At 43.6% G+C, this 23,515-nt stretch overlaps 1 protein-coding gene and 1 long non-coding RNA gene across 5 annotated transcripts in view; one reads left to right on the top strand and one right to left on the bottom strand.

The window, feature by feature from the left end:
* Positions 1 to 17,974, top strand: part of sgk1 (serum/glucocorticoid regulated kinase 1) — a 30,443-nt gene extending 12,469 nt beyond the window's left edge. Inside the window, exons 4-14 of one of the 4 annotated variants that reach the window (XM_030109648.1) lie at positions 3,210 to 3,425; positions 5,187 to 5,250; positions 13,593 to 13,668; positions 13,867 to 13,942; positions 14,087 to 14,275; positions 14,373 to 14,504; positions 15,320 to 15,556; positions 15,658 to 15,753; positions 15,904 to 16,059; positions 16,149 to 16,238; positions 16,396 to 17,974. In XM_030109648.1, the coding sequence (XP_029965508.1) occupies positions 3,210 to 3,425; positions 5,187 to 5,250; positions 13,593 to 13,668; positions 13,867 to 13,942; positions 14,087 to 14,275; positions 14,373 to 14,504; positions 15,320 to 15,556; positions 15,658 to 15,753; positions 15,904 to 16,059; positions 16,149 to 16,238; positions 16,396 to 16,563 (1,500 nt within the window). In that variant the 3' untranslated portion in view covers positions 16,564 to 17,974. Of the gene's footprint in view, positions 1 to 3,209; positions 3,426 to 5,186; positions 5,251 to 8,628; positions 8,777 to 11,614; positions 11,763 to 13,342; positions 13,495 to 13,592; positions 13,669 to 13,866; positions 13,943 to 14,086; positions 14,276 to 14,372; positions 14,505 to 15,319; positions 15,557 to 15,657; positions 15,754 to 15,903; positions 16,060 to 16,148; positions 16,239 to 16,395 lie in introns of those variants that run through there. The other 3 variants (XM_030109650.1, XM_030109651.1, XM_030109649.1) reach the window with 3 other exon arrangements.
* On the bottom strand, positions 1,364 to 23,355 carry LOC115401459 (uncharacterized). Its single transcript, XR_003932956.1, has 3 exons — positions 23,345 to 23,355; positions 15,202 to 15,209; positions 1,364 to 1,453 (listed from the first exon to the last, which is right to left on the bottom strand). It is a non-coding gene; the product is annotated as an uncharacterized LOC115401459 (long non-coding RNA).
* Positions 23,356 to 23,515: the final 160 nt, after the last annotated feature.

The raw sequence follows: 23,515 nt of genomic DNA, 5'->3' as shown, positions 1-23,515 counted from the left end.
CAGCAACAAAAAAGCAAAATGACGTGTTTTCTCTGTAAACGGGGTCAAAATCAAGGCTTTTAGTCCACTGTCAGAAAGATTATCAAGAAATGAAGATAAAATAATTAACATCTTGACGAAGAATGAAAACTATAACAATAATAAACTTCAGCTGAGGCTCCTGAGATACAGAACTGTTCAACGGTGACATTATGAACAGAAGAAAGCAACACTGAAAACGAGCCAAATAACATCCCTGATCACATTCTGTCGATGGGGTTCGTAAAATTTGCTGTAAAATAACTTCTCAAAGCCAAGCAGGTTTCAGGGAGATGAAAAAAAATAAATTCTTTTTGGCTTGAGAAATATTCTTTTAGAATTTGGACAAAAATACAGAACATAAGCCACGGTTTCTTAAAAGAGCACACTCGGAACACGACAGCCTGTCTCATTCCCCAGATGTTTTCACTTTTGTTCACATTCAGTCTCCTAAACTCCACCGAGGCTCCGACTCCTCCGCCGCGCATTGTCCGCCCGCTGATTGTGTTCCTCGCGGACAGCCTGAGTCACGGCTCTTTCCCTCTTTTACCATTTGGATCAGAATTCCCTCCGTCTCCGCTCATTATGAGACCTCCGTCTGTGATCCCGTAACAGAGACAGAGGAGAGACGGCGGGAAGAAAGAGCGGCGACCTTGTCGTTAATGAGAAAGTCTTATCTCCGGCAGAGAATGGAATGGCTTATGTAAGGCTGTCTTACAGTCCCATTCTCTGTTTATCTTTTTGTCTTTCAAACATATTTTGCTTTGTGTCTGTATCTCCGCTCGCGCGCGACTCCGGGCCTGTTAGATTTAATGCGCTGAGGGGAGTCGGCGGAGGACACGGGCGGAGACGCAGCAGTGCGAGGCGTGAAGGAGGGGGGGGGGGGTGGAACCTGGGCCCGGCGAACGACCGCACAGAACGCCGCCGTGTGCCACGCTGAACCAGCAGCCGCTGTGGAGTGGACGGAGTATTGAGTGATGGTCCTGTTATACAACCCGGCAATTTATGAACAGGTTTATCGTATGGGTGTAAAGGTCAAAAACCTTCAGGCAAAGTTTTTGCATAACAATGTGAGTGACTAAAATGTTTTCCTCCGACCGAGACAAACCTGCGCATATAAGGAGGTTAGTGAGGGAGAAGCTGGAAGCCGCGTATGAACGTGATTCATGCGATGTTTTCATTTCTTGATTTATAGAACGGTGTGGCTGATACACACATCCTGGTCTCGGCGCAGGAGTCTCTCTGGAATAAATTCCTTCCTGAGTGTGTGAGCTGAGAGAGCAGATTTTGTAGGATAAACCTTATGCAACATGTGGGATGTTGTCTTAATGGGCTGAAGCACAAAACAGGGTCAAAGGGCAGGGAAGCAGTTCAGAAGGAAGGGGAGATTGGAAAATGGCATACATACCTACATATATACATTTAAATGTGTCTGCTGCGGGCGGCCTTGCTGCACACATATTTTCATGCCCCCTGAAGGAATGCGTGATACCGTCTGTTACCGGAACAGAGCTGAATGAAAGGTAGAGGTTACACGCCAAGCAGCTCGTGGTTCTGAACATGTTAAAACCGATGAAATAGAAACATGATGCACAGGAAACCTGTCCTGGACATTTTAATATGTTTCCAATATGAACCTCGAAATGGAAACGAAGAAGTTCATGAAGTTCAGTATATGCTTCAATGTCTGTTCCCCTGAAGGAAGAAGGTCACGATGTTACATAAATACCAGACTTGAATTACGACTTTACTATGACAAAAACTCACAAAAATGAATTTCTGATTGAGATCAGTTGAAAAGTTTTAAATGCTTTCGTGTGACGCAGGAGGGCGGAGCTTGATGTTTATCTTCTTGCACAAAAATATGTGGCAGAAACATTAAAGCGCGTTTTCCTTTAACGGGAAATACTCGTGTGCTTGTGAATGGAGTCCATTTAGAGAGCCCCAGTGCACTTTACAATGTTAGCCATGGTCATTCACCCATTCACACATCAGTGGGAGTGACGGTCACGCAAGGTGCACGTGTGTGCGTGCACAAATACACACACACACAGTGTAATGAGAGATTTGTATACTGTTCCTGACCTTCAGTGATGGTTTATGTCCTTCCAGCACAGGATTATAGTAAAAGTCAAAGGATGACCAATTTACACATTGGGAAGGGTGTTTTCATGTGCGCACACACACAAACCAACACACACACACCTTTCGTTGCCAAGCGGTGGTGATGTTGGGGCCAGCGGAGCAGCAGCTGCTGATGGAGGCCTTGATAAGACTCATTTCAAACGGCCGCAGCCTCTGAACCTGGCCGCTCTGCGCGCCAAGGACGCCATTTACCTCACATAACGGTCGCTCTGGGTCACCGACACGTCCATCCTTGCAATTTGGGTTCTTCCAGAAATATGTGCACCTTGACCTTTCCTTCGAGTGTGTCGTGTATCTTACATTTTTCCCTTCACATGTCATTTTGTGTTCCTGTGTGTGTGTGTGTGTGTGTGTGTGTGTGTGTGTGTGTGTGTGTGTGTGTGTGTGTGTGTTTTCTCTCTGGAGCATGCATTCTGTCAGTCCTGCCAGCCACATGCTACACTGCGATGGAGAAGAAGTGGTCTGTAGAAAGAAATGCTCCCTGGAGAGTTTCTCTCTGCGCTGCTCTCACATGAAGATTTACTGAGACCGAGTCACTCACCGCCTTCTGCACAGAGCAAACGCAAACATGTTTCTACTGAACAGCTCATATTGTTGTAATTTGATATTTTTAATAACTGCTTTATTCCACAAGTGCCTTTTTATTATCATAAAGGTGTTTTTATATTCTGATGATCCTTTTATGACTATTGATTTGTTCCTACACTGTTTGTTTTCTCTTAATTGCATTATGCTGCAGCATCGCTTCATTCAATATCCAATCAAGAAATAATAATATCACACTCGCGAAAAGACTTGAGTCATTCGTCTCCTGCTTTCCTTCATTTGAAGTTAAAAAAAAAACGAATGAATACATTTTTCAAGTTACTGCAAAATCAAATACATCCTCAATAACTGCATTCTGCTTGATCATTACATGACTCAGTCTTCATAGAAATCCACAACATTTTTATAACCTAACATAATCCATGACCCTGAAAGCTACAGTTTAAAACTGTATTATTATCATTAACTGAGCGATGGACTGGCTTCGTCCTCACCCACAGGTCAGGAAGTGGAAGATGCTGGCGCGCCATCACGGGGACAACGCCGGCAAGCAGAAGGAAGCGGAGTCCGACGTCCACCAGGGCTGCTGTCAGTCCTGGGGGGTCCACGCCTCGCCCCTCCTGGCCAGCCCCGTCATGCTGGAGTGCTCCATCTGCAGCGGACCCTACATCACCTACGCCCTGGAGGACACCTGGCAGCCACGCCAACGCACACAGGCAGGTTCATCCCACTGCCAACAAGACTGCTGTAGCACCACCAACACTATCTGTGTGGTATTATTGGTCGAGCATTAAGTTTATTTTAACGTGACAGGCGTCAAATAGATCAAACTTATTCAGTTGCTCCGTCTTCTGACTCACAGACTTTATACAGACATCTACCTCTCCTTGACCCGTGCTGGAAAAAAATAAAATAAAAAAAAACACCAATCCACCCTGCTTCTCTCCACCGCCGTTTCAAAGAGCCAAACTTTCGGTCTTCTTTTGAAGAAATAAATTCACCATGAAATATTAATGAACAGAAACTCAAGATTTCACCATCGCTATGGATACAACTCCATCAGACACCAACTGAATCAATAAACAACCCGAGGAAAGACAGAGGAAGGGCATGGGAAGGGAGAGCGGGCAGACAGCTACTGGTGAGGCAAACGCGAGGAGAAAGCATAAGAAGGGCATGAATGGTGGAGAGCTTCCAAATGTTGACACTATAAAGTGGTATGAATAAACATACGGCCATATATATATGCGTGTGTGTGTGTGTGTATCTGAGACTACTGACAGCTGCATTAAAATTTAGATGAAGATGAAACGAGCGTTGTAAGAGGCGAGCTGTTGAAGGCTTCGCCTCTGAGCGACTGAACAAACTGATGAGACCGGAACGACTTGGGTGCGCACGCATGCCTCGGCTTGTCTCGATCTCCCAGGAAAACACCCATGGGAAAAAAAGACGACGAGTCTTTCACCAGACGCCATCGCAAAACTAGGCTAAGACCGTATTTAAAAAAAAAAAAAAAAAAAAAAAAAAAGATTCTGGCCACTTTGAAAAGTTCATGAGTGACAAGCAACATCACAGAAAAGTCGTACCCAGCAGTCCCACCAGGATGTTTTGAAATGTAAAACGCCGCTGCTGCTGTGACAAATGGCAATTGTGCCATTACTGCACGTGAAAAGGAAAACTGGAGCTGGAGGTGGAGCTGCTGTGGGTTTATCATTCCAAAAATTCTGCCTTCAACACATTAAAGAGAGGGTTTGCTTGGTAATTAGCTATCAGCCATCATCATCAACCACAAAGAAACAAAGAGCCACACATAAACACCTGTGGGTAATCGGCACCAATTAGGCTTTTACGAAGATTTTTGGTCTGTGAGAAAAAAATACAGAGCAACACTTAAAGTTCTACAATGCTCCCTCGACTGTCTCAGAAACATAAGTACAAACACAATTAGTTTCCGGGTTAAAATAAAAAGAGCGGAGTAATCGGCAAGACGAGATCCAACAGATGTCTTGGCCCAACTTGTAATTGGCCCAAAAAAAGTTGTTTGAGCAGGGGTTTATCGCCACTTTCGGTGCGGGAAAGCAAGTGATTGAGTGCCGTCTCACCCTGGAAACCCAGCTGCAGTAAAACATGTCAGGAGGAACTAAATGGAATTGGGTCACAAATCAGCTGGTGGTCCGAATCGCCGGTTTCAGGAATATATGCAGTTCACCTATTCACGCCTCATTCATACAGTCCTCATTACCTAAATAGTAATTATTAGATAAATACATGAGAATCATTTTGTTATATATTTTTGTTATGTTATCTAATGTCACTGTGAATAACGTGTATCTACGTAAAGTATTGTTGAATGTGTAAACAGTCTGTTTCATGTTTAATAAGCCTACTGATGGTGATTCCCCTCAGCTAGTTTCATTCCAGTATTTGACCATATTGTTATTGTTTTTACACCGAGCGTTGCCATATTTCCCCCCCAGGCGATGGACCTGTACTACCACAATGAGTCAGACCCAGACAGCTACTGTTGCCCTGGCGACAACTGTAAGTAACCAGCAGCTCAGCCCGTTGTTCTGTATTCTTCCACTTCCTCCCGCCGTCTTCTTTCCATCTGCTTTCATGCTGTGACTCCAGAGCACGAACTGTGTCTCTGTCATCCCCCTCTGGCAGCCCCAAGTCATTTCCCATTACTGTCTGCGGCTTAGTTCATTTAAATGATCCTTTTTTTTCCCCCATTATTAAATTTGCTGTTCTCCTGTTTGTTGTCGTGTTTCTCTTTGAAACCATGAATTTGTAAGACTACCTCAGCTCCCTGGTCGGTCCTCTGATCCAGCCCCAGAAACCCCGAGGGTAATGACAGTTGTCCAAAAAACCACAATTGCTATTTATTTAGCGGAGGCTGGAAAACAGTAGTTGAGCTCACGACTCGTGGGACCGATCATGAGACACAAAACTCAGCAACGCTTTTGTTGTTTACAGTTCGACTTTAGCAGATGTGTGGATAGTGAAGTGTGTGTTGCCCCCGACTGCTGTGTGACTTGGAGAAAGTCCAGCTTGGTTCATTGCCAAGAGGACAGTGTGTGACAATTGTGGTTTATTTCTTCATTATGTCTCGTATTTGTGCCGTAAATCGTAGTTAAATCTGAAGTGCGCCATCTGGACCTGTGTGTCACGTTTTGGCCAGAAGCTGATTTGTCACGTTTTTTTTTATTCATGCAGCCATTTCTACATCTGCCCTTAAGTGACTCCACAACAGCTGCCGTATTATTTTCTATTTAATAACTTTAGATTGGTTTCACTCTATGAACGATAATTAGCAGGTGAAAATGAATCAACATTCCACACTTTGAACTCGTGACACTTGAATTTTTTTTTGGCTTTTGGACTGGAAGGTGAATCAGTAGTAATAAGCCGGTTGAAACATGAAAGGCAAAATGTACAAAATGTTCTTAAATTATGGAGTCTGCAGGCTCCTCCTTTACATTATTTCTTTCTGTATCCTTCCAGCCGTCCAGGCTGAGAAAAACAGTGGGATGCACAGTTTACATGCTGCTGTGTTTATCTCCTGTACATCTGATGCCAGTGCACTGCAAATATGAAAGACCGAGTTGTTTCCGCATTGTTGGCAGCGATATCATGACTGATAAGCATGCTTTATGCTCTTTACTGAAACTCAAGCTGAGTGAGCCGTTAAAGTTGTGTAAAGTATAAAGATGCATCAGATTGAGGAAACACTTTGCGTGCCTGCTTTGTGGTTCAGTATACCACTTCTGTGCTGTCGAAGGAATTACATTTTTAACAGACCTGCAGGAACCAGCTACCTGTTGGAACACCTCCAAGCCATGTTTTGCTAACAATGTTTTCCACTGGCAGTCGTCGGCCCGCTAATAGGAGTTTTCTGTGTGCGCAGAGAAATCTGAGCAATTAGGCGAGCTGATGACAGGCTGTTCCTGCGGCCTCTGCCGTCACGCCGCTACACCCTGCCGGTGCACGTTCGGCAATTAGCGGCTTCGGGAGCACTTCTGAGCCGGAGACTGTCACATGTGCGTCATTTGCAGGGATGCAGTTTTGTTTGTGACAGAAGACGCGGCAGAAAGCAGCGGCAGCCAAGCGAAGGATTCAGTAATGATAATTATAGGCAGAAGAGTTTTGACCGTCTAATTTTGCGGATTAATGTAATTCTGTCCTTCTCTCAAATGAAAAGTACGGCGTTGCGTTATGTAATGAGCATTTGCTGAAGAAGGCCTTATTAAAAAAATGAGTGTGCTTGTCAATCAGCAGCACTGCAGTGAATCAGCCTGAATTATGGAGCTTTTCTTGATCAGATGCCATCAGATCTTTAGGACATATGATTACTTAACCTGGGTTCTCTCTCTCTCTGTTTTTTTTTCTCAGACTTTACTCTTTTGTTACCAATAGTGCAACATAATGCTGGGACATCTTTTCAATAGCTAATCACTTTCCACTCCAACTGTATTCTGTGACTCATCGACTCAACAGGACAAACGTGCACACACCTGCGTGCACACGGGCATGAACGAGCACGCACACGTCCATCTGCGCAAACAAATGCATGCTAACACGTCACTAAACGTGAAGGCAGTCAATCGCTTTGACAGTGTCAGAACATCCTGACCGCCACAGCAAAACAATCATTTACCGCAGCGCCATACGAGACGCTGTTACGGTGTAACGCCTCCGTCACGGCCCGCGCTGTAAATAATGATCTTTATGCTATAAACAAATTACTGAAACACCACAGTGTTTGAAAGTGACTGATTACTTTGATGAAATTGATATTGCAGTTGCAATTTATTGCCGATGCTTCGATAGAAGTTGCTGTAGATGTAAACAGTCTCTCTCTCTCTCTCTTGCTCTCTCTCTTCCTGGTCCACTGTTTGCTTCAGCATTTGCGACGTTTGCCTTCCTCCACAGTGCCAGAGAAGTATTTGCAGCCCTAATTAAATATTAGTTTACTGTCATAATAACTTTAGAAGAACTTCCAGTAATTTGTTTCTTTTGAGAGCGGGTGTTATGATAAGTTATGCATAACTAGCGAAAATTCTATCCCCTTGCAAATGGATGCTCATAATGATCTCAAACAGCCCAAAATAACCAAAACGAGTGACTTTTAACCAGCTTTCAGTCGACCATAATGTTGATCAGAATAACAAATAAACAACAAATATTGCAAATAAAAATAATACAATGAGATATTTCACACAGCTTCTCTAAAACCAAAGCTCTGAAACACATCAAATCCTGCAAATGTCAAAACCTGACAATCAAGACTAAAGCACGGCCGTGGTCACATGACTATTGAAAGAGGAAGATTAAGTGATAAGTAGGCTAACATTTAGCTGCCCAATTGGCCATCGACCCATCTGGGACAAAATAAAGCCTTGTTGTCCTCTGTGAATAGCAGCGGCCTTTATATAACGGTGTCATCTGGTTCACCAGCCATTCACATTCACCACCGGATCAGCCGTAGCCACAGACCGCCGCATCTTCGAGAAGAAGAGCGGGACTTTACGGCGCAGAGGTGACGAGCCCTCATACAAGAGAGCGGATTTAAAAGATGGTATTGGGATTATGGCCATACGCTTTATAGATGGAGGGATCTGCGTTCTGTGTTTAGGTTTGTTCACACTGCAACTTTAAAACCAAGCCACCCGCTTCCCGTCCTTTCACAAAATGGCCCACAGAGAGCGTGTGTGTGAGTCAGTGCTTTCTTTGGCGTCAATGACAGTGCCACTAGTGGGTTACATAACATACTAGTGCCCAACACACACATTTAGCGAGGCAACAAACACAAAGCTGGAGCATTGTGGAGCCTCCTCTTTTTTTTTTTTTTTTTTCAGGGAATCAGCCTCGGGCATGTAAATCCACAAGTGCAAGAGGGCCAGATTGGAAAAACACTGAGAGAGAGGACCTTTTGTTATAGCATCGCTCCCCCTCTCTATTTTTCCTCTCATCTGATCTTCTCTCACCACTGAGCTCTCGTTTCATTCACCTCTCGGCCATGGCCAGCAGATGCAGACTCGGGAGCGGTGCTCGGACCTGAGTGGAGGTAACGTGGAGTCTTCTCCCTCATCTGTTCTGCGCCTTACCCGGCATTTCACTCGCTTCCTATTGAGACAACATGAAGGAATTTAACCGAAAGACCGTGGACTTTTTCAAGGTTGCCATCATTTCTCTGCTGGTTTCTGCATTTCTTGACTTCTTTACTGTCCTGTTTTGAGAAAGAACCATGCGGTGCGAGCTTCCTCTATCCTGCATGTGATGCTTTGAAATTCTGAAACGAGACGTCGGTCTGTGTCCCTCACGGACGGCGACTGCCGTGTCAGCAAAACGGCATTTTAGATGAAATACTTGCTGAGGGGTGTCGTGAAAGTAGCGCAACCTGTATCGTCTCAAGGTCGAAATTAACAAACAGCAGCGAGCTCCAGGTGGCGCGCCGAGGAAGGGGCGTGTCGGAGGAACCATGTGGGAATTGAGGAGAAAACTGATGTGTCCTTTCTCCTACGCTCTGTGAGAAGTGTCTGTGTGTGTGTGTCTCTGCATGACTTTTTTGCCCTCCAGCTCGTGTGTATCAGTGTGTGTGCGCGTGCGCGCGTGTGTGTGTGTGCTTTGTTTTGCCCTCTGGCTCAGTGAATGTGTGCATCAGGTGGCTTCATAGGACAGATTAATAATAGATCTGACCTGAGTTCGGGGGGAACAGAGACAGAAGTATAAAGTTGAGGCTATATTTAAGATGCTGCAGAGTCAAACACACACACACACACACACACACACACACACACACACACACACACACACACATACACATGCTCTCCGGTTACATTTGCACTTCTTGCATCAGTCTGTACATTCGTGCCAGTCGCTCGCCATTGGATTTATGCTCAGAAGGTTGCCGGTTCGGATCCCTGGATTGGCAGGCCGTATTGGATGGGAAATGTGAAACAGGTGGAGTCACTGTTGTCATTGGAAAACCAAATCAAACATTCTGATCAAACTGTGGCTGGACGACGTGGCTGTTTCCCAGCCAGTGTGTGTGACCGCCTATGAGCAAGGCATGCTAAAACAAGAGTGCATTGTTCTCAGAATAAACAAAGGATAAAAAGCAGGTAGGTTCAGTTCAGCCTGAGACGATGAAACGTTCAAGCAAAACTTGCAATTAAAAATAAATAATTATAACAACTACAGTAGATATAAGCTGCAAAACTTTGTTACGTAAAAAGGATTGTTGGTTGACATCCTTCCTGTACGGCTTGAAGAGTTGTGCAGTTTGTTGTATAAGAGATTTATTTTCAGTAATCTATACGATCATCCTACACAATCCTCCAGATTCATCCCAGTTCTCTTTCCTTCCAGTAAACATGGCCCATTTCTATAGCTACAGTCTAACTTCAGGCTTTCCTCTGTTTCATCTTTCTCTCAACAACAACAACTGGACACATACAAGTGCTTACGATAGAGGGAAAGCAATTTATCAAGAGACGGGGTTAATTAATGCAGTATAAAACATGTTGTTGGTGTCAGCTTTGAATCAGTGTGAACACAGTGAATTTCCACATCTGGACTGTTGTTTAATTCTGAGCCCAGAGTGTGATTGATTTCAACTAGTGACAGAGAAAAAAGTGTGAAGACTGGATTTGTGATGAGTTTAATACACTGTACATATTTTCCTCCCAGTGTGACTTGTTTGTGTACTTTAAAGGATTTTATTTAACTGACTACTGCAGGCATTTGATCGTAGTGAAACTTGCTGAGCGACACGGCAGTATCTTTAACATCGGAAGCTGAACGGGAGGCGGCAGATATGAAGAAGATGGTGAGAGGGTGAGGAGGACAGAATTTCAAGTAGGACGGTCAGACAGCCAGAGGGACAGCTGAGGTTGAATATTTCAGACCAAAAGCTGGAGATGAAAAACTGAGATGGTCTGGACATGTGCTGACAACAGATGGTGGATATATTGAATATGTTGGATGTTGGAGATGGAGCAAGAGATGCGGAGGAGAGGAAGATCTCAGAGTACCGTAGTTTGATGAGCGTTGGTCTAACTCAGGAGTGTCAAACACACTTTGTTTCAGAGGCTACAAACTGTCAAATTTCATTATGAGAGTGCCGGATGGCTAAAATACCACCATAATGACCTTTATCTCTAAACTTGAAAGTTTTTCTTTGTTATTGCATAGAGTATATGAGATAAAAATACCCATATTTTCAAAAAAACTAAGTAATTACTTCCAAAAATTGGTATCTCAACATCAATCGAATTGTAATGATGCATTCTTATCCAAAATAAAGTCAAATGTTTCAAAATAAAAAAAAATTCTATTATAGCTGTTGCATCATGGGTGTTTTTACAAACTCATCCTGAAAGCATCTATTTGAGACTGATGTTAAGGCAATGAGACAAGACTACTTTATTTGTGTAGCATCATTCAAACACAAGGCAATTCAAAGTGCTTCTCAAAGGCAAACAAATAAATGAAATTGCAGTAAAATCCTTGAAGTAAGTAAGTAAGTAAGTATTGACAAGAATATTAAACAGCATTTAATAGTCAAAATGCAATCAGAACAGGAGAATAAATAGTTGAGGAACTTGAAATGAACTAGTAAAAAAAATAATATTTAGAAAAGTGCAGTTTGGTGCTTTTGGAAGTTTGCTGTGACAGCATCACTGATATGTCAGTGTTATCTCAGAGCCAGTGTTGGCACACAGGCCTTGATGGCCTGGATGTGTGAGATGGAGACAGATACAGATACAACTGAAGCTCAATAAAAGTCTGGCTGGCGCTGAGGCCGTGAGAGCTGAAGTGACGGAGGGTCCGTGAAGGCATCGCGCCACCCCGCCCGCAGCGCCGCTCAGGGAGGCGGGCGGGACGTCTCCGCCCTGCGAAGGAGGCGAAAAAAATCTGGAAGAAGCCCTTCAGGAGGAGGAATGTAGTGTAGTTCGATTACCTCGCTGCCAAGGAGCCTCAGACCTTTCTTCTTCTCTGATCCGCGAATCAAAGCGTCCCCATGAAAGACAAAACGACCTCTCTGACATGTAAGTAAGGCTGACGAATTCTAACAGAAACGCACTCAGGTGAACTGGAAAAAGAAAAGATAATTATTTTTGTACAAGTTATAGTACACTGCAGGTTGAAAACTGTTAGAAAATTGTGGTTTTCTTATGAGAAAGGGAGATGTTGTCGCTGCTAACCCAGTTTGTGCGGTGAGGATGGTTTTGGCAGACATACTTGGGGGCGCTCCATTCACCCCTTCAGCCCGTGACCTGGATTTATTATGGTGTCAAACGGAGAAGCCTCCTGATGGGGGGTAATAGTGACTAAAGTGCCAGAGAAACCTTGGAAACTGTCTTTTTCAGCCTGCTGAGTTGAAGTCCCTCCGGCGTGACCCAGTTGTTTTGGATTCTGCTGCGCTTCGATGAATATGGAGTAAAATGGTTATAATGGTTAATTTGTTTTATTACGATCAGTTTTTTCGCTTTGAAGCAGATTATGTTATGCAGCAATTCATAGACACAGTTTTGTGCTCCGCAGTTGTTTTTCACGCATTGCACCCACCAAACTTTTGTCACTAAATGTTTCGGAAATGTGCTTTATTTTGGATCCACCGTCTCTATCCTCCTTTTTACGCACAGCGATGTTTGCTCTTTACAGAAGAGTTTGGATCTCTAAATGTGATATCATCTTCTCACAAACTGTCATTACACCGAGAGGTCTGTAGGTAAACTTGAACCAGGTGCCTTATGTAACCGAGTGCGTCTGAACCCGAGAGCGTATCAACGCCTCATGCGCTCCAAACATTGCGTAAAGTGGCATTTTCCATATTTGAGCCGCATTTTTAGACGCTTTGCCGGCTTCTGATAGGCTCATTCAGCTTATGTATCGGTTCTCGCCTCTGTGTGTTTTGAACTTGGGGCATCCAGGAGTTTCTCACTCTGTACTTTTCCACTACCAGCGGCGTTTTTGGCAACTGGCCTCCCTCTGCTCAGACTCGCCCTCTTCTCTCTTTTGTATATGGAGAGACCCTGCGCCAGTCTTAACCGAGGGACCGCGGACAGTCTGAGTTAAGAGGCTATCAAATTATTGGTTTAGTGCCTAGTTACAATCTTTCAAGGGATAAGAAACCCAGACGCGCTGTGGCACAAATAACCAGCTGAGCTCAATATTGCAGTTTGGCTTCACATGCAGTCATTTCTTTGTAGACGGCTTTTCTAAACTCCTGAAAGCACCCATATGTTAAACTTTTCATTGAAAATAAATAAATAATTAATTACAAAACGGCTCATTGTGCGGTTTTTTAGAGTTAGACCGCATGACGCAGGACTTGCAATGCAATGTTTCCACAGTATTGCACAAACATGTGCATATAATACAGACTGTGCTGTTGTTTGACTTCGGTTAAAAAAAAAAAAAAAAGTCTTCCTAGTTTTCCTAGGCACGCTCGAGGTGAGGCCGTGACGCACGGCGCGCGCAACGGCCGCTGATTGGCCGTGGTCGTGATCAATCCCCCTCACGCTCTGTGTTCCGTAACTCACTGTTTACAGAGGTTCACGCCCACCGGGGGGGGGGGGGTGTGGGAGCACGGGAGCACCTCCTCCCCCCCTCCAGACCTCTTATAAACCCACAGCCAAAACCTGGTAGTTGTATTTTGGCTTTCTGCTGTGGATGAGAAGAGAGCAACAGCTGGACTCAGCATGATCATCAAAACAGAAACAAAAGAGGCTGCGCTGACTTACTCTAAGTCCAGAGGACTAGTGGCGTTAGTAACCGGTACGCGGGATTTCTGAGCTTCTTAACAGATTTGTGTTTTCTTCTATTCAGAGTGTCTCATTTATTATTTTTTATTTTCTTCTTGTTTTGTTTTCCAGCTTTTATGAAACAAAGGAAGATGGGTCTGAACGACTTCATTCAGCGGCTTGCCACAAACTCCTACGCCTGCAAACAGTGAGTACCATCTGAATAATGTCATTCTTCTGCATTCACCGGGGAAACAAAACATTGGGAAACACAGCGAGGAAACGTCAGACATTAGTCTGCGGCCTGGACCTCCTGACTCCCACATCAGCTGATTCACGCCGCAGACACCGAGGACGCACTTCTTGCTTCATTATCAGTCTGAACTCTGCTTTCTTCTTCTTTCAGTCCCGAGGTTCAGTCTATTCTGAACCTGAATTCCCCTCAGGATGCTGAACTCATGAACACAAACCCTTCACCTCCTGTGAGTACGCTTGATTTAAGCAGCGTATTGTCTGCTTCTTCCTTTGTTTATACGTTCGCTTTTTGCACGCATGCACCTCAGCATGGTGTTTTGTTTATATGTTTACCGCATGTATGCGCCTGACCGCCATGTTTTTTTCCACAGCCCAGTCCATCCCAACAGATCAACCTCGGCCCGTCGTCCAACCCTTCGGCCAAGCCCAGCGATTTCCACTTCCTCAAGGTGATCGGCAAGGGCAGCTTCGGGAAGGTCCTGCTGGCGCGCCACCGCACAGATGACCAGTTTTACGCCGTCAAAGTCTTACAGAAAAAAGCCATTCTGAAAAAGAAGGAGGTGAGCGTTCCTCGAGACGTGCCTTCAGCTGAAGCGACGGATAAACGTTTACATACCAGACAAGGTATGTCTAACCTCTGTTCTGTTTTTTTTAAAGGAGAAACACATCATGTCAGAGAGGAATGTGCTTCTAAAGAATGTCAAGCACCCATTTCTGGTGGGACTGCACTACTCTTTCCAAACGGCGGACAAACTCTATTTCATCCTGGACTACATCAACGGAGGAGAGGTGAGCAAAAAAACAAAAAAAAAAACAAGGACGAGACAGATAAGAGACGATGGGGTAGAGAGAGAAACGCTGAGCCGTTTTAAGAAGGAGCTATAGATGAAATATGGTAATAGGGAAAAGCTAGAGGAACAAAGAACAGGGAAATCAATGGTCCATAAAACTAGCAACGTTTTTTAAAGCGGCGATATTCTGTCAGAGCCAAAAACAAAGATGAAGCAGAGACAGACAGAGGGGATTTCCTGCCATGAGCCGCAGAATAGAAGCTGTCGCTCTGTCTTTTGCTTCTTTTTTTTTTCTTTTCATCACAAAAGGAAACACCTCTCAGGAAATCATAGGGTGGGTTAGGAGAGCAGGAGAAACTGTGCGCCAAAATTAGAGCTGCATTCAGACCGGCTGTGTGTCTAATCGAGCTAATTTCCGGTGATTGTTGGACGAGCAGAGACAGAGCTGATTAAATATGGACCTCACCAGGAAGCGAGAGGCATTCGCTCTCCGCCGTTCTTTCCCTTTTTCTTCCCTTCTTTTTGTACTCCATCCTGCTGGCGCCTCGCTCCACCTTTGGCCCTCGTTTCATCTGTCTTTAACTTTCAAACCTTTCAGGCTGTTGCCTTCCTGTCTCTTCACTTCCGCCCCTCTGCGTTCCTCTCTGTCTCTGTGTTTGTCTTTTTAATTGTCTGGTTTTCTTTCACTAATCTACCATCTCTGCTTAGGACTGTTAGACTGAGGATATACAGGGCAGGCAGTTCTAGTTTTGCTACTTTTCTCTTCACTTACTTAAGTAACATTTCCTCTCTTTTTATTTTTTTCTCTTCCAGTTGTTCTACCACTTGCAGAGAGAGCGCTGCTTCCTGGAACCCCGGGCCAGGTTCTACGCCGCGGAGATCGCCAGCGCTCTGGGATACCTCCATTCGCTCAACATCGTCTACAGAGACCTGAAGCCGGAGAACATCCTGCTGGACTCCCAGGGACACATCATTCTCACAGACTTTGGTCTCTGCAAGGAAAACATCGAGCCTAACGGGACCACGTCGACCTTTTGCGGTACGCCGGAGGTAAGGATAAACCCCGCACGGACACAGACCGGCATCATTTTCTTTTTCTTTGCAACATTCAGCAATGCAACAACTCACCATGTTCACCGTTCTTCCTACAGTATTTGGCTCCTGAGGTGCTACACAAGCAGCCCTACGACCGGACAGTGGACTGGTGGTGTTTAGGAGCTGTTCTCTACGAAATGCTGTACGGCCTGGTGAGTAAACACACACCTTCACAAAACACTAGACCTCTGTTCAGCCAAGTGTTGCAGTAGGACTGTTGCAGACCTAATTCCACCTGAGCAGTGCGTATGCGTTGCTGCCAAGACGCTAATTGATTTCCTTTGCTCCGTCCCCCCCGCCAGCCTCCGTTCTACAGTCGCAACACTGCAGAGATGTACGACAACATCCTGAACAAGCCGCTGCAGCTGAAGCCCAACATTTCCAACGCAGCCAGACATCTGCTGGAGGGGCTGCTGCAGAAAGACCGGACCAAGAGGCTGGGCTGCACCGACGACTTTGTAAGTTTTCACCGACTTGTCTGTCCGTTGCGTCCGTGAAACTTAAGATGTAGAATTTAATTAATTGATGGTGATCTTTTCCTTTTCAGATCGAAATAAAGAACCACGTATTCTTCTCCCCAATCAACTGGGACGACCTCAACGCCAAGAAGATCACGCCTCCATTCAACCCCAACGTGGTAAGATTACTTTCTAAATACTTTATTAAAGATTTTAAAGACTTTATTAGAAAAAGTAGCTACTTTCTTATCCCCATCCTGAGTTTTTCCATTCATATAATCGGATTAAGAGCAGAGAGCACGACCATGCTAACCCGACCTTTCTCCCCTGCTGCAGACGGGACCCAACGACCTGCGGCACTTCGATCCAGAGTTCACAGAGGAGCCGGTTCCCAGCTCCATCGGCTGCTCCCCGGACAGCGCCCTCGTCACGGCCAGCATCAAAGAGGCGGCCGAGGCCTTCGTGGGCTTTTCCTACGCCCCGTCCATGGACTCCTACCTATAGGATTTAACTCGGACTCTCCAACAGACTCGACATGACGCGTGCCATGTCCACGGACTTGCATCGTGACCCCCCGACCCCGTGTGTCCTTTTTTCCGAATGATGGATACTCTCCAACCGAATCCCGCAACAGTTCTGCACCTGCGACAAAACTTAAACAATGTGTACTTGCCATATCCTCTCCAAGTCTTGAATGCGTTTAAAAGCAACCTGCTGCAAAGAGGACGTCTGCCATGATCACACGGCCAGTCGGGGTTGTAATGCTTGGTCCTAGAGTCCCCTCCAGCCTTCTGTAGTCATTACTTGATAGTGGAGATCTTTTTGCACATAGCTCAGGCAGCTTAAAAGCCCCCCCCCCCTCCTCGAACCCCCCCAACCCCCTAAATCCTTAAATCACAACTGACAAGCACAAGCACACACACACACACACACACACACACACACACACAATCTTCCACTTTTTCTCTTAAAGAAGAAGACTGGAATGGAAAGTCCTGCTCCAGCCCCGGCGGGGATTTCTGATTTCATCTATGTAGCGAGACGTCCCCCCCCCCCCCCCCCCTCGCAGGAGTCTTCCTGCCGCGCTGCGGGGACCTCCGCGTTGAGTCTGAACGAGCAGTGTGGAGATGACATTCATCGTGGTGCTTTAGTTCCTTTCCATTTTTATTCGGGTCTTTTTCAAAAGGGAGTCACAGGAAGCCGAACGTTACGGCGGGGGACCTTTGATTTCTCTCGATGGTGCCTTTAGTTTCCTTTCTCTCCATTAGACCTCACGTCATTTGGGTTTGTCCGCGTCGTCGACTTTTTATTATTTTTTTTTTTTTTAATTTTCTTTCTGTTTTCGACAACACCAGAGAGAAACAATGTAGCACTAAATCAGTACACTTGTCACTTAACATGCGAGACGCACTCAGATGATGTTTTACACCTCCGTTTGCACAACGAAAACTGAATTGCTGGTCGAGAGATGAAAGTAGAGAGCACTGCTGCTAGCTGAGAGAGAGAGAAAGAGAGAGAGAGAGAGAGAGAGAGAGAGGGAGAGATGTGTTGAGAAGTGTTCCCGTCGCCCTGCTTGTCAGCCACATCCCCCCTCCAGCAGTCTTCCATTCTCCTCACCGTAACACCGCGGCGGTCCGCAGACGTGCCCTCCACATCGACAACTGAACATTCCATTTTAATATTGCTGTACTGCAGTTTGACGGTATTTAAGTTTGTTTGTATATTTGGAGTCATGTGTACTAGTTTTAATGTATATTGAACAAGAACAACAACAACAAAAAAAAGAATAAAACTAAAAGGTATGCCTAAATATGGATATGTAACAAGTCATGTTAAATGTCATGTAAATTGTAAAATTGTTTAAGATTTATGTGACCATGTTTGGTTTGCAATAAAAGTTTAACTTTATTACAACCTAAACTGTTTCGGGGATGTGTTTTTGAGAAGGAAAACTTAAGGCTGCTGGTTTATTTAATGCGATGTGAAATATGAAGGAAACTTTCCATGATCTCATCTCTTTATTGTCAATAAATGTTAACTGCATTCCTCGGCTCGGAGCGCGTCAAAGCATTTTTTAATAGTTAAACAGGGAACTTGAAGAAACTGTGAAGAACAGAATTTAAAAAGTAAACTATTAGTTACTGGAGCTACTGACTAATGAGCCAGATTATTGTACAATGGATGGACTTCACCCCCCGCCGTGCGTCAGCGGCGTTACACAACGAGTGTTACCAGCAAGTGTGTCAAATCATTTATTGCAGTTAACTCGACTGTAAAAAATAAAATATGGATCCTGGAAAAGCAGCAGAGACAATGCAACGCTCACTTTAGGGACAGCTAATTGATATTTCAACCAATAAAAACAATGATGTGGATGGAAACCTGCATCTTTTTCTTAATTAACAGTTCCAGTGACTTTGTCTTCAGTCATTCTGAGTTCAGGGCGCCGTCAGTATCGTCCAGGTGAGAGGTCACACTGAGGCCGACCTCTCACTCCCTGGGAGGAGGATGACGTGAGAAGAGAAGTGACTCGCTGAGATTTACAGCGGAGGACTCTGAGGAAGGTGGAGGCCATAAAGATATTTGAATAGCCGTCCTGCCTGCAAAGACACGAGGCAGACTAATTTCATCTCTCCTTACTGCATTTAAAAAGGCCGTGTTGAAGAGATAAATCACGAGGACTGGGAAAGCTATTTTAAAGATAATAACAAGTCAATTCTAATCAATGAAATATTAATTTTAAAAGGTCGCCACAGGTCACATTACTCCTGCATCAACTTTCTATTCAACCAACTTTCTCAGAATGCAAATCGGATGATTTGTTTCTGTTTCTGTCCCAAACTCAACCAATTTTGATCTGATATACATTCATGTTTTCTGTGATATCTCTCCAAATCACTGCATTATATAAAAGATGAATACGATATAGTAGTATCATTACAAAAGGGAATATTCTAAAACATAGCAAGAGTGGAAAAGTGACTTCTTTTAAGAAATGGCTCACAGAAATGGTCAACTTGGAGCACAGTCTAGATGTCTCTCTTAACAGTATGTGAAAACGATCTTTGTAACACAAGTGCACGGTTATATAAGAGACTGTGTGTGTTTCTCCATACACTCTGCTGGTCTACGGCGAGTTTTGAATATTCAAATACTTACTTGTTACTGTTGATTTCCATGTTTTCTCAAATGTCCTAGTTCTGTATTTCTTCATGATCTAGGTATCCAAAATAAACAAAAATGTTTAAATCAAAGAGAGAGAGAGAGAGAATGCTTCAGATTGTCTGTCTCTGTGTTTGCCCAGTGATGGATTGGCCTCAGGCCTCTGCAGCCCTGATGTGAATTGAGCAGTATAAAAATAGACAGGTGAAGCGTCCCGGCCTGAAGAGAGCTCACATCTTCAGCTGAAGTCCTGCACTGCCATCTGCTGGACAGATCTTAAAATATGTCAGATTCCTGGATTCTTCTCTCACAGTCACTTTACAGATTAAATTCATCTTTTAACAGAGCTGATTTCTGGAAAAAGAGACAAGTAAAAGTGAGAAAGACCGCTTCAAAAATATCAATTTGTTCCTGATTTTTAACAGAACACATCACAGGACTAAGTGACAAAAGAGAATAACCACTTTACTGCTTCACTGCAACCAATCAGATGAAAATATGCAATTTTTTTAAAAAATCTTGAAACATTTTCGACTGTAACTCATAGAACAGCTAAAATACACGAATAGCTGTGTTGGTCAGAATAAACTGATCAAACACAACCAGATTTGATTCTATGCTTAGTGGTAGTAGCACAAGAAGTAGTTGTAATAATAATAAAAAGAAAAAATTCCAATAACAATATTAAGAAATCTAAAAGTAATTAAATGAATGTGAATTATTTAGATCAGCTAGTTAATCAAACCTATGGTGGGGAGAAATTTTCCTTTCACAGAGATTCAGCGGTGTTCCAGATTCATCAGATTGTATCCTTGAGAAACAGTCCAGCAGCATCTCTGTGTCTTTAACTCATTCACTATGAAGATTTTCTGGAATCCTCAATGCACTTAAACTGTGCAAACCAGCTATCGCTTCATCATCAGTTGACTGCGGTCCAGCCTTTCTTTATACAAATGGTTAACTTGTCTCGAGTACGTGTAAGTCAGTCTGCAATGACCTGAATCTACAGTTTGGCTGCATTTTGTTTCTACTGATGTATTGTGCAAAACTGACTCATGACTCCGACTTGTTGCTTTGTGGCGTTCATCTGAATCACTCGGGGCTTTGCTGACCGCTCTGAAGAAACAGCAGCCGTCACCTTATCTCGACAAGGAAGCCCTAACGCCACATCACCAGGCGGACCCGGCACAAAGTGTTTTGTTCATTGTATTTTCACCATATACAACACAAGCATATCAAAAGACTCTGGTACAGACGCCATTGTGCACTTTGGTTTTTCTGATAACCCCACCACGATTCTCAGTATTAGACCTCCCTGTGCAAGCACACATGTACAAGGCCTCAAACATGTGTACCAGACGGGGCGGCTCAGGTTTTCTATGGAGAAATTCAGAGTTGAATAGATGTAAATAAACATGGAAATGTGTGCATTCTGCGTTCGTGTGTAAGATAGAAACTGTGTGATGAGATTCTCTCCTTCAGTCACCGTGTTCTAGAGTACTCGAAACAAAACAAACACACTTCTAAAACGTAATTTTTCCAGATTATGATGTGTATAGAAGGGTGAACCGTCAGCATTTCTGTTTATCTCGAGTCAACGCTGGAAGTTTGCAGTCAGCACGGCACGAATGACTCCGTGGTTCAAGTCCCCAAACGTCTTGTGAAGATCTCTGACAAGACATCTATGTTGTCTTTTGACTGATTCAGTCATTATCTGAAAGGAGGGAGGGAGGGAACTGTTTTGATTTGCTGAATGTGTGAGGCTGCTGCTTCTTTTCAGTATTCCTAAAATGTTTTTCTGACTTTTAATAATATTAGAAGACGAGCTGCATGTGACACATTAGCTGCAAAAAGGAAACATGGATGGGAAGAGGAGGCGATTTTCCAGTCGAGGACCTGCTCGAAGGGACAGTTAGCAACATGTTCAGTGTTTTAATGTGCTATCTGATAACAGTTATATGAAGCAGAGGCAATTACATCGTATAACTGGAAGAAACTCTGTATTAGTTAGGTCACTGCAGCCGACAGCGAATTTAAAGAGGGCAAATGAGGAACAGCGAACGTCAGATTGACGTTTAAGAGCCAGTAAAAAGGTCAGGTGACAGTCAAAGGTTTCAGTAACGTTTGTAACAAATATATAAGCTGCATGCAGAGGAGGAAATGATCCGTGCCAACGATATATGTCTGGGCCTGTCGTGGGTGATATCAGGTTTGATGAAGAGAAAGAAGAAGAAACTGCAAAATGTTGACCGATCATTTCGATTTGACTGGATTCCTTCAAACTGAGTGATCAAATGAATCCTGGATAAAACAATCATTCAAAAATCCTGCATTACCTCGTTGAGCTTTGCTTCCTCCACGAAGTCCCAAAATGTTGCGGCGAAGCATCGTCACATGACGAAACGGACATGTCATGGCAGCGGAGAGCAAAACAATGTGGTAACAACATGAAACCTGATCAGATCAGGAGCTGTGTTACGCCGCCTCCTCTGATCTGATCATAGTTTAATCAGATCGAAATGTTTTCTTGATGCACTTTTAATCAGGTTGGTGTTTAATTGTATTACTTAAGGTCCTGGTGACAAGAGTTGATAATGACACTTTTAGTGGTAGTCTGTTGATATATCAGATTAATCATTAGCAGATCACACAGATCATGACTGGAATTGCTCAATAGATGTGTGTGTGTGTGTGTGTACAATAGTTTTTCTCCAAAGGTGTTTGCTGTGGTGAAATAACAGTCGGTCTAACTGTATTCTAATCATGCCCTTAGTCAGCTGGGATCAGCGCCGACTCCCCATGACAGTTGGATAAGGCTTCTGTGAAGATAATTAGAGAAATAGATCTACACTGGGTTGTTAGAGCGTGTTTCACACTCACACAAATGTGGCAGCTGGAGCTGAAACGCTTGACCTTTCGCTGTTAAGGGACTTGGGCAGGTGGGAGATCACTGACGTCCGTGCCTCTTCTTATGCTCACTTGCAGTACTGTTAAATGTGAAATTTGACACTGCAGGAAATCCTTAAAATATCAGATGAGCCAGAATGCAGGAGATAAAATCCTCTTTACTGGTTCAGGAGCAAGATGAGGGTCGTCTATTTGTTTGATACAGCTGGGAGTTTCTAAAACTGTTTGTTTGTGGTTAATTTTGGTAAAATATATGGGTATTCACTTTTATTATTACTATGAAATTGTGATAATGTATACTCCCTTATTAATGTTCAATTTTTAATCTTTAGAGAGATCCCAGCTCATTATTGGTGAAGGCAAGACACACTGGACAGGTTTCCAGTCCATCAAAGGACAAAGTGACTGAAGACAACACATAAACACACAAACACACACACTCACATTCAAACCTACAGACAATCTAGAGTGACCAAATGAACTGCAATGGTTACAAGAGACATCTGTGATCACTTTTGTTTTCATTTTTCTGTTTGTGTATTAAAGCTGTTCTATCATAGTTGTGTGCAATTTATTGCAAGACATTTTCAAGAATAAACACTATCACTAAGGTTTTAAGGTGCTTCGAGAAAAAAAGACAGTTTTCTAATATGTCTTATGCAACATATTAACAATTAACTTTGTAGTTATACTTTAATCCATCTCAACTTGCTGTAAGTGTGCTTTTTTTTTTTTTACACAGTTTATGCACAATTAATCTGCTTCTTATAAACATGTTATCTAATTTGACTGTTTTGCACAAACGGCACTTCTGTATTGGTTCCTCTATGTCATCTAATTTTTCTGTTAGATGTTTTTTTTTTTTTTTGGGGGGGGGGAAATCCCAAGCCAAATCCATCATTGATAACTATTACATCATATCTGTCTCTCAATAGGTGTGCTCACCAATTACATTGCTTTATTGTTTCTTACATAAATCAGCAACACCGTATAAGAATGTGATTCACAGCTACCATAAAGTCACTAATATTTATTCATATCTGTACAAGCAATTTGTGATTTTCCAATTAAATGATAAGGTGAGTATTTCTGCTGACACAGTCAAAGCCAACAAGTTATCTTAGTTCCAGAGTCGTTACGTAACGCAGGCACGCTACATAACCTTCAGCAAACTTAAGCTGAGGATCAAATGACAGAGGTCCAAAATGGGTCAAACTGTATGTTATATAGGTCAGAACATCTAAATACATCTACAGAAAAGTGACCCAAGTAAAAACAGAGCAGTGCAGGTTACATTCTGTCATCCGTGAAGCAGCAGGGCATGGTGGGATTGTCTCAGCCTGATGCATTCACAGAAATGGGACCTCAAATAACAGCTGGTGGCTGA

This window comes from Salarias fasciatus, chromosome 15, assembly GCF_902148845.1.
Source record: "Salarias fasciatus chromosome 15, fSalaFa1.1, whole genome shotgun sequence".
In the NCBI taxonomy this organism is placed as follows: domain Eukaryota; kingdom Metazoa; phylum Chordata; class Actinopteri; order Blenniiformes; family Blenniidae; genus Salarias; species Salarias fasciatus.
This window is presented reverse-complemented; position numbering and strand designations above follow the sequence as displayed.